General features: G+C 46.6%; 1 protein-coding gene across 1 annotated transcript in view; it reads right to left on the bottom strand.

The window, feature by feature from the left end:
* The window catches only part of LOC119955839 (prostaglandin G/H synthase 1-like), a 165,852-nt gene extending 150,041 nt beyond the window's left edge, over positions 1–15,811 (bottom strand). The window contains exons 1-3 of the mRNA XM_038782441.1: positions 15,538–15,811; positions 15,344–15,406; positions 1,150–1,266 (exon numbers count right to left, since the gene is read on the bottom strand). Coding sequence (XP_038638369.1) covers positions 1,150–1,266; positions 15,344–15,406; positions 15,538–15,544 — 187 coding nt within the window. The 5' untranslated portion in view covers positions 15,545–15,811. The remainder of the gene's footprint in view (positions 1–1,149; positions 1,267–15,343; positions 15,407–15,537) is intronic.
* Positions 15,812–16,026: the final 215 nt, after the last annotated feature.

Consider the following 16,026-nt stretch of genomic DNA (forward strand, 5'->3'; position numbering starts at 1 on the left):
GGGTGCTTTCGGGGTGTGGGTTGGAGATGGGAAGGTGTCTGACATCTACCAGGTAATGCAGGAGGTGGGGGAGGCATCGGTAGAGGAGCTGAAGGCTAAGTGGGAAGTGGAGCTGGGGGAGCAGATTGAGGAGGGGACATGGGCGAACGCCCTGGAGAGGGTGAACTCCTCCTCTTCATGTGCGAGGCTTAGTCTCATCCAGTTCAAGGTTCTGCACCGGGCCCACATGTCCGGATCTAGGATGAGTAGGTTCTTTGGGGGCGAAGACAGGTGTGTCAGGTGTTCGGGAGTCCAGCGAACCATGTCCATATGTTCTGGGCATGCCCGGCGCTGGAGGAAATCTGGAAGGGGGTGGCGAGGACGGTGTCGAGGGATCCAGGGTCAAGCCAGGCTGGGGACTCGCGATATTTGGGGTTGGGGTAGAGCCGGGAGTGCAGGAGACGAAAGAGGCCGATGTTTTGGCCTTTGCGTCCCTAGTAGCCCGGCGGAGGTCTTGCTGCAGTGGAAAGATGTGAGACCTCCGAGACCTGGATTAATGACATGGCGGGATTCATTCAGCTGGAGAGGGTCAAATTCGCCGTGAGGGGTTGGTACAAGGGTTCTTTAGGAGGTGGAAGCCTTTTCTCGACTTTCTGGCTCAACGATAAGGTACTAGGTCAGCAGCAGCAGCAACCCGGGGGGAGGGGGAGGTGGGGGGGTAGGGGGTGGGGGGGGGGGGTTGTGGGGGGGTTTAGGGGGATAGTGTTTAAGTTAATTTGCTTATTGTTAATTTAATTTATTTTGTTGTTCATTGGGTTTGGGGGTGTGAGGGGATTTGTTATATGCGTGGTTACGGGTGCCTGGGAGTGTTTATTATTATTGTTATTGTTATTATTGTTCTGTTGATGTATATTTTTCAAAAAATTCCAATAAAAAAAATTTTTTTTTTAAATAAAAAAATAAAAAATATCACAACTTGAATTTAGTCAACTTGCCAAAGCAGTTTGCTTGGGTTCAGCCATTGAGGGATTAATGAAATGCTTTGAAATAAATATTTCATTTGGTTGAAAGTAACCAGGTGCCAATGATAAAGATGTAATTCAACTGAGACGTTCTATACGATCTACACTCATAACTCTGATAAAAACAGTGAGCACTGAAACCACTTACGCAAACTGCAGTTAACACCATAGTAACCAGTGCGCGTACAGTCACATTCATAATCTTCCTTCCCAATGTTGACACATATTCCTTTATTCTGGCATGGGTAGTGACAGCAGGGATTTACTGCAATAAGAAGGAACCAAATTTAGAGTTAATGTCCAGAAATATTTCATTCGCGAAAGTTTTGACTGCATTTTCGCTGTTCACAACAATCCCCTGCAGTGCTTGAAGAGGCCACGCTGTACACATGGAAACATCGAAAATGGGAGCAGGAGGAGGCCAATCGACATCTCGAGCCTGCTCCATCATTCATTATGGACATGGCTGATCAACTCAATAGCCTAATCCAGCCTCCCCACCACCACCACCCCATATCGTTTGATTCCTACATCTAACTTGTGAAATGTATTTGGCGGGGGGGGTAGTTTTCAAATACCTCAACGCTTGAGACAAACAGAAAAGAGGCTCTCGCCAAAAGCATCAGGTAAGCACTCAAATGTCAATATGGAAGCAGATTTGACCTATGATCACCAAAGTCAGCTTGCGACTGTCCACACTCATCTCATGGAGGGTATTTCCAGCTACAGAGAAGGCATCTACCCCTGAGCTGTGCTTGTACACTGGTCTTGAAGACCAGCAAGAAATGGAGTGGATCAATCAACCTGCTGCATTTTTATGCATTATTTCACCGATCACTCCTTTCTTTAAAAGCTTAATAAAATGACTTGTAGGCAAGTTCTATTAAAGGACCATAATTGTTTTCAAACAATGTAGGAATATATAATTTTGACCTGGAAAGTTAAAATTTGAATAAACATATACAGGGAGTGAGAACATTAAAACCACATAGGTGGTGTATCATCGTCAAACACTAGATTATTACAGAGCTTCATAAACATTACATCAAGTAAAGGAACACAGACAACAACCAACAAGATGTTCCAAAAGCTCCGAGAAGCAGCAGAATAACTGATATATCAAATAAGTGGGTGGCATAACCTGGGGTTCAGCAGGTCACGGGACACTAATGAAACCTCAAGCAGGTCATGGCACATTTATTTTTTTTTAAATTAATTTAGAGTACCCAATTCATCTTTTCCAATTAAAGGGCAATTTAGGGTGACCAATCCACCCAGCCTGCACATCTTTGGATTGTGGGGGCGAAACCCAGGCAAACACGGGGAGAATGTGCAAACTCCACACGGACTGTGACTCAGAGCCGGGATCGAACCTGGGACCTCGGTGCCGTGAGGCAGCAATGCTAACCACTGCGCCACCGTGCTGCCAATGGGACACTTATAATGGGTGCCCCCTTCTACATCCTGCATAAAACCGGAGGGCCATGAACTGTGAGCTGGCTCCTGTATTAGAATAACTGCTCTGTACTCTTGTTGCATTAAACCTTTTTTCCTTTGACTCAATCTGTTCGACTCGGTGTGGAATCCTTTCCGGACTTTGTAATAATGAGCTTCTTCCAACAGCTGTGTAAAAAGATGTGACATCTTTACGAAAATTAAAAAGAATTAAGGGAGAGGTGATCACTTCAGGTAGAATGAAGAGGGGGCAAATTTAGGTTGATAAAATAAAAATAAGAATAAGCAAAGAAAGCAGCAGCTGGAAGGAAAGGACAATGTTCACTCTGAAAGGGTAAGTTGCAGAACCTACAGCCTATGCACAAAGTTAAGTGAGAAGCCGATGAACACAATTAACTGAACACCTTCTAACTGGAAGCCTGATAATCGCACCGATATTTCCAGGTGGACTACAGCTGAATGAGCTTCGAAAGAAGCGAGGGTGGGGGGCACGTTTCTAAGTGGGTGATTTCTTTGGGGGGTGGGGCACGTTTCTAAGTGGCCGATTTTTCATGGTTGCTCAACCCAAGCAAGCAATTCTAATCAGAATCAAAACTATGTGGACAAGGTGGCTAAGGTGATTTCAGCTGTTTGGTCCAACATTGAGTGGAGCAAATTGAAATGTGCAGTGTAAATATCGCAATCTCCCCAAGATCATATATCTTCGAAAATCTAGATGAGAGGATAGCTCCAAAGATGTGAAAATAGATATCAATCTAATGTTTCCACACAATTGAGTTTTGTTTGGCACAATTTTCCTGATAGCAGCGTCATCAAAGAAATAAAAGATGGCGGAATTTTAAGCGCAAAGTGCTTTCAGCAAAGTCAAATTTTTGGACACTTCCAGTCATTAAAAATCAGCATACTAACAGGCAGGGAATTGACATAGAATCCCTACAGTGCAGAAGGAGGCCATTCAGCCCATCATGTCTCCACCCGTCCTCTGAAAGAGCACCCTACTTAGGCCAACTCCCATGCCCTATCCCTGTAACCCCACCTAACCTGCACATCTTTGAACACTTATGGGCAATTTACCATGGCAATCCACCTAACCCACACATCTGGACTGTGGGAAGAAACCAGAGCACCAGGTGGAAACCCCTGAAGACACTGGGAGAACGTGCAAACTACACACAGTCAGTCACCCGAGACCGGAATTGAAGCCGGTACCCTGGTGCTGTGAGGCAGCAGCTCTGTCCACTGTACCACCCTGCCGCCCATTTAACACGGAGATTTTAAATGTTTATTTTTTTTTGTGATAAAACCCACACTCAGCTGTATTATCCAAACTTTATCAAGTTATCAGTCTTATAAAAATGTAGGTTTAAGACACTGCCCAATTGCTTTTTTTCGTGGCAGATTTTGTGTTTGGCTTTACGCAAATAGTTTTGAGCATAAGCTCAGGAGAGAAAATAAAATCAATTTTCAAAACGGGCAAAAGTTGTTCCCGTTTGCTCTCAGAGGAAACTGTACCCCACCAACTCTTGCACACAACCTCAAAACTTTCAGAATGTCATCTTTGAAGATAGAGAAGTGCATTATTGGTACATTACAAACTCTTAATTTAGAAATCTCACATCCTATGACAAAATTTAGGAACGGCCGTCCAAGTATCCCTCCATCCCGCCCCCCCCAAAACTATTTATACTCAAATTGGCCACCCACCAGCCATGGAAACCAGATGAACACATACTACACGCTATGTTCATAGAATCCAAAAATACGCTGTGCAATAGTCGCAATAGCCATCAATCAGCAATAGTAACTGTCATTGAAAATCATATCGTAGAACCATAGAATTTACAGTGCAGAAGGAGGCCATTCAGCCCATTGAGTCTGCACTGGCCCTTGGAAAGAACACTCTCCTCAAGCCCCATGCCTCCATCCTATCCCCATAACCCCACCTAACCTTTTTGGGCACAAAGGGCAATTTATCAGTGCCAATCCACCTAACCTGCACATCTTTGGACTGTGGGAGGAAACCCGAGCACCCGGAGGAAACCCACGCGCACATACGGGGAGAACGTGCAGACTCCGCACAGACAGTGACCCAAGCCAGGAATCGAACCTGGGTCCCTGGAGCTGTGAAGCGATTGTGCTATCCACTATGCTTGCGTGCTGCCCATGGGAGGCGTTCACAAACATGGATAGCTCCCAGCAGTGAATAATACAACAGGAATTGCCTATCCGAGCCCAACATAAAATATCATGTTCCAAGGGAGAGAAGTATCTCCGTTACACAGGTTGGAAATAATGGGCGGGATTACCCATGCCACCGCCCTCTCCCCCCCACCCCCCCACCCCCTCCCCGCCGTACTTCATGGTGGTAGAGGCAGTCCGGTACTGGCCAGCGGCATAATCTTCTGATCCCGTCACTGTGAATGGGGCCTTCCTGTTTATTCACTCCCCACCACCAGGAAACCCGCGGACCTTTGCCATTGACAGGAAATTCTGGTCAATCTGTCACTATCTAATGGGGAATTTAATCACAGTCATTCAGGGAACATACCAAATTTAATACATTAAAAAATCCACACCAAAACACTTCGCCTCACCCAGCCATTTATTTAGGACTCAAGCTTTTAAACTGCCTATTTTACTGCAAGGCTTCAAAGCTATTTTCATATCAGAGACCCACTCATATTCAGAGACCCAGCCCCCATTAGTCACCCCTGCCTGGAATCTAAAGAGTAGTCCAAGCAGAAACAGTGAAACAAAATTCACTGCCTTTTCACTCACCTATCCCTTATACCTACTGCCTTAAACAGGTGTTCAGAACACTGGCTCGCCGCTGAATGAGAAGACGAGCAAAAGCGCTGACAAGATGGCGGATGCCAAACCGCATGGTGGGGCCGCGCTACTTACGGTGGAGAAGATGACCGAGGTGATGGTGGTAGAGCTGGAAAGACAGTTAGCGAGGCACTTGGAGGCCTTGAGGAAGGAGACGGCGGCCGCATTGAAACCAATGGTGGAGGAGGCAATTGCCCCGGTGAGGGTAGCTGTGGCAAAGACATCGACCGAGGTGAGAGAGCAGGGCGAGAAGATAAAGGAAGTGGAGGAGGCCGTGACACAGCACAGCGACCAGCTCACCTCGATGAGGGACGAGCTGCGGAGGGTGGTGGAGGTCAATAGAGGACTCCAAGCAAAATTTGAGGACTTGGAGAACCGCTTGAGATGGCACAATTTGAGAATTGTGGGCTTGCCCGAAGGGACAGAGGGCCCAAGGCCAACACAATACTTCACTAAGAGGTTGGCGGAGCTGATGGGGGAGGGTGAGAACCCCTCCCGGGACGAGCTAGGCCAAGCTCATCGGTCATAGAGGCCGAAGCCCAAAGTGAACGAGCCACCAAGAGCAGTAATTATCTGCTTCCATCAGTACTGCATGAAGGAGAAGGTGTTAAGCTGGGCGAAGCAGAAGTGCGAGGTGCAGTGGGATGGTGCGGTAGTTCAGATCTACCAGGACTTGACAGTGGAGTTGGCAAAAACACGAGCAGCGTTCGGGCGAGTGAAGGTGGCACTGTTCAGAAAGGGAGTGTGATTTGGTATGGTATACCCGGCGAAGCTGGAGGGTAACGTATGAGGCCAAAGACTTTTATTTCAAGACAGCGGAGGCGGCTGAGGCGTTTGTGAGGGCAGAAGGCTTGGGACAGACGTGAGGAGCAGACCTGGAAGAGAGACTGTGGACTGTGATTGGGGAGCTGGAAAATGTATAAATGCTACAACTTTCTTTTTACTGATGTGTATTGTAATTTACTTCTCTTTACATTGTTAGAGAGTTCAAGTTAATGGTTGGTTTGATTGGCGTTCTGTGTTGCGACGGTTATATCTTATTTTAGTGAATTGTATGGGTTGGATTGTTGTTTTTGTTTTTTCTTTCTCTGGGATTGGGTGTGAATGGACGATATATCTTGGCGGGGGGAGCCACCCATGCTAGCTAGCTAAAGTTGGCTTGTGAACAGAGGTGAAGTGAGAGGAGGACTGCGGACGTTAGAGACTGGTTAGCAGGTTTCGTTGGGTCTACGAGGTGATCGGGTGGGGGGGGGGGGAGGGGGGGATTGATGCTGGGAGATGTTTTTTCAAGAGAAAATGTGGGGGGGTTCTTGGGAGAGGGGGACGGGGTTCGATGTTAATAATGGATAGGAACGGGTCAAGCTTATGGGGCAGGGCCCGGTGGTATGATGTTGGTGGATAAGAAGGGTGGGGGGGTTGGTGAGAGATCCCCAGTTAGGATAGTCACGTGGAACGTGAGAGGGTTAGGAGGTCCGGTCAAGAGGTCAAGGGTGCTTGCGCATCTTAAATGTTTGAAAGCCGATGTGGCAATGCTGCAGGACTCACTTGAATGTGAAGGACCAGGTGAGACTTAAAAAGGGCTGGGTAAGTCAGGTCTGGATTTGATGGAAGGGCTCGAGGGGTAGCGGTAATGGTCGGAAATAGGGTATGCTTCCAGATGGAGAAGGTGGTGGCAGATCAGGGGGACCTGTTGAAATTCTTGACTCTTGAGAAGATTAAGTTTGAACTGAGGGAAGGGATGGCGGGGTTCTACAATTAATGGGCATTATTCATCATGCACTTTTAAGAGCTGGATAACATCGAACATTAGTTTTGGGGGGGGGGGGTGGGTGGGAGGATTGAGGGGGAGGGGGGCTGTGTGTATTGAGGGTGACGATGGGTGATTCTTGATTCCTCTTTGTCATTTGTTTATGTGAAGATACGGGCTAATGTTTGTGGGTTGGTGGGAGGATGGGATCGTTGTTATGGATATGGGGACTGCTTGAGATGGCACAATTTGAGAATTGTGGGCTTGCCCGAAGGGACAGAGGGCCCAAGGCCAACACAATACTTCACTAAGAGGTTGGCGGAGCTGATGGGGGAGGGTGAGAACCCCTCCCGGGACGAGCTAGGCCAAGCTCATCGGTCATAGAGGCCGAAGCCCAAAGTGAACGAGCCACCAAGAGCAGTAATTATCTGCTTCCATCAGTACTGCATGAAGGAGAAGGTGTTAAGCTGGGCGAAGCAGAAGCGCGAGGTGCAGTGGGATGGTGCGGTAGTTCAGATCTACCAGGACTTGACAGTGGAGTTGGCAAAAACACGAGCAGCGTTCGGGCGAGTGAAGGTGGCACTGTTCAGAAAGGGAGTGTGATTTGGTATGGTATATCCGGCGAAGCTGGAGGGTAACTCGAGCCCTTCGTTGGTGAGTGTAAATTTGGGAGAAAATGTGAAAAAGGAGAATACATTTTTTTTTTTAAAAACAGGTGTTTAGAAAGCAACAGCACCTGTTACATCATAGAAAGCCAAACCCACGTCACAAGGCTTTAAAGACACTCAGATCCATTGATCTGCAAGGCTTCCATTCACTCCAAAGAGGAACAACATTTTGTAGAGTGTAATTGACAGCATCTAGGAAGCCAGATGTCTGAATTGTTTATTTTCATTTCCTTTCATATTTGAATGCATCTCAAGTAGTCTGCTGTGAACCTGCCTGCGCTGTTTAGAAACATCTAGCTATGATTAACAGCTCCAGACCACTTCAAAAGCAGTTAAGTGCTTTCTGCTGAGAAAAAGAAGAAGAAGTGGTGCTCCGGCTCTCTGGGCCAGGATTCACATGGGTGCGAATTGGTGCAGGTATTTGTCAGCCTGGCCTTGGTACGGTGAATCTCACAGTGGGCCAAGTGGATAAGTCCTAAAGTTATGTACCCCCAAAGTCCATCGGAGAGTTCCCCTGCCCTCAATACAAATCCTGCCCACCCCGATTACCCACCAGACCCGCCATCAGAGCCCCGCACTCAAGCCCCGCATAAACAAGGAGGCAGGAGATGTGCCCCCTGAAATCCCATGGTAGATATCAGGCCTTGTGAAGTGTGGTCTCTTCATCCTCCTCCCTCTCTGCAGTGCTTTCCCTCTCTGCAGCCTCAGCTCCATTTTTCTGTCATGTTGCAGACGCAGAGACACAGCAACTATGGCCCCGGCAACAGTGACAACTTTCCTCCGAACAGATCACAAAACCTCTCCCACCTCCCTGTCAGGACGCACTGACACTGTCTTCCAAATCTAGTAAGCCACCAAGACCCTGTCAAGAGCAGGCCTCAGAACTTCCACAAACTTTGCAAACACAGAAAAGTGAGTTAAAAGCACCTCACCAGCTGTTGGGTGGTGCCAGGGGTCCTTTCTGCAGCTGAATGCATGTTCTGCTATGAGTGATTAGGAGAGAACATTAACTTGACTTTCCTTGCCCAAGTTTACAGAATGTACATCAATTCAACCTGAGGGGTTGCTTGAAATCACAGTCTGCTCAGTGTACAAGTTGCTGGCACATGCACGGTACACCCACGGCAGTATTCTCCCAAGCACGGGGCACCATGCAGGCTGTGCCGTAAGTTCTTCATCCGCCATTTTAAGGCCTCAGGCTACTGTAGCACTGGCTCCAGCAGCAGCGTCATGTAGCTGAACTGTTCACCCCTTGTGTCAACATAAACCTCTACTCTATGAAACATAGCATACTGTTGTTACCCTTTACAATGGAATCGCCGGTGGAATCTCTGATGCTAAATTAAATTTCCCCTCAGAAAAATCACTCAATTTAATCCCAGCATTTTTCCTCCGAACATTTCTGATTGTTCAGTCCCATAACTTCCTGATGTCTGAAATAAGGATCTAAATAAAAATAAAATTTAAAAATACATAGGAACACAGGAAGAGGAGGTGGCCATTTAACCCCGCGAGCCTGTTCCATCACTTAAAGAGATCACAACTGATCTGAGCCTTGACATCATTTCCTCACTTTAGCTCAGTTGGCCAGACAGCTGGTTTGTGATGCGGAGCGAGGCCAGCAGCGTGGGTTCAATTCCTGCACCGGCTGAGATGGTTCATGAAGGCCCTGCCTTCTCAGCCTTGCCTGAGGTGTGGTGCTCCTCAGGTTAAATCACCACCATTCAGCTTTCCCCATCCAGGGCCGGTGCTAGGAATTGCGGGCCCAATTAGAAAAGTGATGGCGGGGCCCCTACTCTACAAAAGTAAAAATTTATGTATGTTTATATTTCATGTAGTATGCTCGTCTTTAACCAAAAAAAAACATTAAATGCTTGATATACTAAAATTTTGAAAGACAATATGAAAGTTTTATTTTTTTTAATACAAAGTAAGGCAATTACAGACATACTGCTTATACACAGGTCTTTTAGAAAAAGACTTTTTATTTGCAAAGTCTCTCAAAATATTTTCAAGGTCAATGGTTTTAGCAATGTCATTTTCTATAGATAGCATTGCCAAATTGTTTAGTATCTCTTGTGAAATTGTTGACCGTAAGTATGTTTTAATCAGTTTTAGTTTTGAAAAACTTCTTTCATTTGATGCGACTGTTACAGGCATTGTTAAGTAAATCCTCAAAGCAATAAAAACATTAGGAAATGCTGTAAATCGATTGTTTACTACCAGGTATTCAAACAGAGCATGAGGCTTAATGATACTGGAGGGAAGAAAAGTTTTCAGAGCTTCACGTTCTTCAGCCAACAGATAGCCATCAACGTCTTTAGTTTTTTCAGTAATATACATATAAATATATAAGGGGGCACTTTTACTTTCGGGGAACGCCTGTATCCCTCCGCCAACTTCCTAGCCACAACCTACCGCTAGATGAATTTTGAGTCATCTAACGAAACGAAACGAAACCAAACCTAACCTAACCTAGCGATTGCACTTTTCATAATATAGCATTAATTTAGGCCACATGTCGCGGATCTACTTACCCGGGCGGAAGGATTTGGCGGCGCAGGGCTGAAGGATTTGTCGACGGTAATGCAGTGCGTTCCCCAAAAGTAAAAACTACCCTATATAAGTATCCATGGAACACGAAAAATAATCAATATATTCAGAATCAGCTGTTCCACCCACTAAGGTGCGGGGCCCAATTTGATAAAATTGGTCAAATAGGCTTAAAACCGGCCCTGCCCCATCAAAGGGTAAAGCCGCCTGTGGTCATCTGGGACTATTACCTTTACCTTACTCACCTTTGCAATGAACACTTATCATCATTGGTTAACAAGAGCGTATTAAAATTAGACTTAAAATTAACAATTGACCTCGCATCACTGACATTTGCAGAGAGGATATTCCAAAATTCCTGTCCTTTGCATGTAGACGTGTTTCCTAACTGCACTCATAAAAGATCTGACCACAAATTTTAGGTTACGGCCCCCAGTCCTGGACTCTATGATCATTGGAAATTATTTATGTCCACTCCCGGGGGCCCTCGTGCAGCTGAATGCACACTCAGCTACGAGTGGTTAGGAGAACATTAATTGCAGGAAAAGTTAGAAAATAAAAATTTAACGTAATAAAAATCTCCAACAACTGAACATGAAGGAATTACAGGGGAGGTAATGGCATAGTGGTATTTTCACTGGACTAGTAATCAAGCCAACCCAGGGCAATGCTCTGGGGACCTGGGTTCGAATCCCACCCGGCAGCTGGTGAAATCTGAATTCAATAAAACATCTGGAATTAAAAGTTTAACGATCACCATGAAACCATTGCCGATTGCCATCAAATGTTGACCTTGCGTGCAGCACCCACATCCCATGAAAGAATTTTTTTTTAAATGAGACTTCACACATGTAATGGTTCATTTTCAGTACCCAAGATGCTGAATGGCATAGTTTAACATTTATACTGGCCATAGTGGCCAGACCGCCAGCGTAAACGAAGTGCAATTAATTTCAGGGTTGCTACCACCAGACTTACATCAGAAGACCCAGGTCAAGATCTAATCCTGTGTTTCTCTTATGATAATATGATATTACAGAATCACAGAAATACAGAAGTGGCCCTTTCGCCCCTTGAGTCTGCACCGACAAATGAAAAACACCTGACCTACCTAGAATCAGAGAATTATAGAATTTTCAGAGCAGAATGAGGCCATTCGGCCCATCGAGTCTTCACTGGCTCTTGGAAAGAGCACCCTATACCTCCACCCTATCCCCGTAACCTAGTAACCCCACCTAACCAAAGCGCAATTTAGCATGGCCAATCCACCTAACCTGCACATCTTTGGACTGCCTAATCCAATTTGCCAGCACTTGCCTTGAATGCTATAACGTGCCAAGTACTCATCCAGGTATTTTTTAAAGGATGTGAGGCAGCCCGCCTCTATCCACCCACCCAGGAAGTGCATTTGAGACCATTATCACTCTCTGAGTGAAAAGATTTTTTCTCGCATCGGCCCTAACCCTAACCCTCCTGCCCTCACATTGAAATTGTGCCCGCACCCTTGTGATTGACCCTTCAACTAACAGCTGCTCCCTTTCCACCCTGTTCATAACCTTCATAATCTTGTGCACCTCAATCAGGTCGCCCCATCAGTCTTCCCTGCTCCAGCAAAAACAACCCAAGCCTATCCGACCTCTCTTCATAACTTAAATGTTCCATCCCAGGCAACATCCTGGTGAATCGCCTCTGCACCTTCTCCGGTGCAATCACATCCTTCCTATAATGTGTAAGCAGAATTGCACACAATATTCCAGCTACGGCCTCACCAGATTTCTACACAACTCCAACATGACCTGCCTGCTTTTGTAATCTCTGCTTCGCTTGATAAAGGCAAATGTCCCAAATGCCGTTTTCACCACCCCATTAACCTGCCCTTCTGCCTTCAGATATCTATGGACACACACGCCAAGGTCCCTTTGTTCCTCAGAACTTCCAATTAGTTCAATGCTTCATTGAAAATTGTCAAAAGTAAATGTTCACGTGCCCGGCACAAGTGAGACAGAGATGGCCGAAGGGCATAATTACAGTGATGAGTTAATTGCTGAAAACAGAAACATGCTGCTGAAGCTTTTCACCTTGCACTCATCAGGACAAACACAAGAATGCCAAATTTCAAACTATCACAACAATTTGTGTGAAAAGGGGGCTGTATGGTTAGCCAGTCGACTCTGATTAGCTGAGGCATTGCCATGGTGAAAGCAAAGGGGAGCTATTGGTTCCCCAAGCTCCGGGGTAATTCAAAAAAGACATGAGGCTTGAACATATTCCTTTTGTCTGCAGAGGATGGGTCCTGGCTAATGAATGTATGGCATTTCTAGCAAGCTTTCTTCATGGCAACGCCTCAGCCAACCAGAGTCCACTTGCCAACCAACCAGCACTCTATTCACCAGTAGGAGAATTATTGTGATGGTTTGAAATTTGGCACTCTTCTGTTTACCCTGATGAGTGCAAGATAAAAAGTTTCAACAACATGGCTCTCTTTTCAGCAGCATTCACGGTCTGTTCTACCAGGCCATAAATTTATCATGTAAATTGATCAAGAAGAAAATATAACTTTAAGACGGGGACTGAATTATATATTTAACTGCCAGGCCATCCACCCCCTAACTCCATTTCACCTGAAAGCTACACTTGGTTAGAACTTCCCCGGTCGCTTTCCTGTGATGTTGCACTGATTGGAGTGGAGGGGGGTGGGGGGGGGGGGGGGGGGTGCAGAGATTTAAATTGGCTACTTCCTCAATAAGGGCACTTTTAGAATGGAAAAAGTAGGCAGCAGATAGCCACAGGTCTCAGAAGCAACACAGAATATAGATAAAATAAAATCCATCAGTTATAATTGTAGCAGTCAGTCATTGAAATCTACGAGAACAACAACAACTTAAATTTACATAACTTCTTGAAGGTAATAAATCATCCCCGAATTTGGCACTGAAGCAGGTAAGGAGATGGCCCGGAATTTCTACGGGGCTTCTTAAAAAAAGGGCGGAATGAAAAGGAGGCAAATGGCTTCAGGGAGAGAATTCCAGAGCTTGAGGTCCAGGCAGCACCACCTCCAATGTTTTTTTCTTTATTCATTCACAGGATGTGGATGTCGCTGGTGAAGATGGCATTTAATCGCCACCCCTAATCGCCCTTGAACTGAATGGCTTGCTAGGCTATTTCAGGGGGTAGTTAAGAGTCAGCCTGCTCCTAATGACAGGAGATTTTCTTCCCGAAACAGACATTAATGAAGCAGTTGAGGTTGTACAACAATTGACAATGGTTTCATGGTCATCATTAGATGTTTAGAATATGAACCATAGAATTCCTACACTGCAGAAGGAGGCCATTCGGCCCATTGAGCCTGCACGGACTCTCTGAAAGAGCACTCTACCTAAGCCCACTCCCCTGCCTTATCCGCATAACCCCACATAACCTGCACATCTTTGGACTCTGGGAGGAAGCCAGAGCACCCGGAGGAAACCCACACAGACACGGGGAGAAAGTACAAACTCCACACAGTCACCCAAAGCCGGAATTGAACCCGGGTCCCTGGTGCTGGGAGGCAGCAGTGCTAACCACTGTGCCGCGGTCCCGGCACACCCAACAGTGTCATCCAGATTTTTATTGAATTCAAATTTCACCATCGACTATGGTGAGGTGCGAAGCCGAATCCCCAGAGCACTACCCTGGCTCTCTGGATTACTAGTCCAGTGATAATCCCAATAAGCCATCCATGAAGCAGCGATTAAAACCAGAGATGCTGAACAGTCCAGAATTAGAGGATTGTAGCTACCTTGGAGGGTTATGGATGGGGCTAGAGGAGGTGTAGTGGGCGGAGGGGGAACTGAGAATTTTAAAATCTGCTGCTAAACCAGGATCCAGTGCAAGTCGGCGAGAGAGAGAAAGACAGAGGTCGGATGGGGGGGGGGGGGGGGGGGGGGGGATTCCTCGCTGTGTATGTTCTCTAATATGGAAGATCTGGGAACATCTTTTGCCCAAACGCTTAGCACATGGGCAAATATATTTTTTTTTATGATTCATTCTTTCGGCATTTTTTGAACTAAACATCCGTCTCAATTGACGGCAACAATCCCTATACAGAGGAAAATAAAAGACAGTTGTTGGAGAACTTTCCCTCAGGTTGCAAAGTTTCCTCCCGCACCCTCTTACGATTCAATTCACCACAAGCCATGATGTGAACAGTTTCTGAGGTAAGATATGCCTGAATTGGAGGCAGTCCAGGGAAGGTCCGTCAGGTTGATCCAGGGTATGGAGGGATTTTATTATGAGGAGAAGTTGAGTAGATTGAGCCTGTCTCACTGGAGTTTAGAAGAATGAGAGGTGACCGTACTGATACATTTAGGATCCTTAGGGGTTTTGCCAGGGTTGGTGCTGGGAGGTTGTTTCCCCTTGTGGGAGAGTCGAGGACCAGAGGACATCATCTCAGAGTAAGGGGGTCGCCCATTTCAGACAGAGCTGAGGAGGAATTTCTTCTCTCAGCGGGTAGTGAATCTGTGGAATTCTTTACCGCAGAGTTGTAGAGGCTGGATTGTTAAATCTATTCAAGGCTGAGATGGACAGGTTTCTAATCAGTAAGGGAATCAGCGGTTGCAGGGTTAAGGCGGGAAAGTAGAGCTGAGGATTATACCAGGGGCTACATTCTGCGGGACGCCCAGCTACGTGTTCCTCAGCGGCTCGCCATCCTGTGGTGGCAAGATTCTCTCTTCCCGCCACTTGTCAATGAGATTTCCCATTGAAACCACCCCATGCTGCTGGAAAGGGAGGGGGATTGCTGGATGGGGGGGGGGGGGGGGGAAGAGAACCCCAAAGAATTCTGGCCAAGGTCATTGAGTGGCGGGGCAGACTGGGTGGGCCGAGTGGCCCAATTCTGCTGCCCCAAAGTCTGACGGTCAAAGGCTCCACCGTTCAATTCTTTGTCACTTAGTTTGGAAGATTATCAAACAGACCTTCCCACAAAAAACACACACACAGAATTGGGCACCGCAACGCTGCAGGCTCCCTCGAGAAGCCCCGGGTTTACCAGAGACCCCGGTTTGTTTGGGGAAAGGCGACACAGACTGGAACATTTAAAAAAAAACACTTACTGCCTGTTGCATCCGCCACCTCCAGGAAACAGAGCGGGACGAGAAGGAAGATAATCTTGACAGCTGCGGGACGAAAGCAGAGATATGCGAAATAAACTGTTTAGCATTAAAATAAATGTCTTGTGAATGCATGGAGCAGGGAGAGAGAGGGGGGCGAGAGTGGAGGGGGGCAAATAAGAGAGCATTCACTTTACCTTCCATTGCAGGTTCTCTGCTACACAAGCGAATCGTCAATGGTCAAATGACCCTTCTGGGAGGGATTGAAAAGTTGCTACAGTCTGTCGAAACTGCTGCAGAGATGGAACTGCAAGCAGAGTGGCTGGTGTTGCTACCCACAAGTGTTCCTGCAACACAGCTCCAAGTTGGGGTCTCTCTGCCAAGTACCACCGTAATTCTGGATGGGCGGAGACTGGTGCAGACTCAATATCAAATAGGTTCCTCTCGAGCATTCTGACCGGCAAGTGACCTGTTTAGTCTCCCACACAGCACAGCCCACCCCACACACCCCAATGGCTGACAGCTCGCAAGAGTCCTGAATATAGATTTTAAAACGCCTCTGACCACGAAAGCAAAATGCAGCTGCTGCCAGGTGATAAGTTGCCTTGAGGGTTCACTCAACAACCCAGCTATTGTAATGCAGAAAGGAGAGAGAGAGAGAAAAAAAAACAGATTGGTTTCCACCG

This window comes from Scyliorhinus canicula, chromosome 21 (genome assembly GCF_902713615.1).
Source record: "Scyliorhinus canicula chromosome 21, sScyCan1.1, whole genome shotgun sequence".
NCBI classification, from domain to species: domain Eukaryota; kingdom Metazoa; phylum Chordata; class Chondrichthyes; order Carcharhiniformes; family Scyliorhinidae; genus Scyliorhinus; species Scyliorhinus canicula.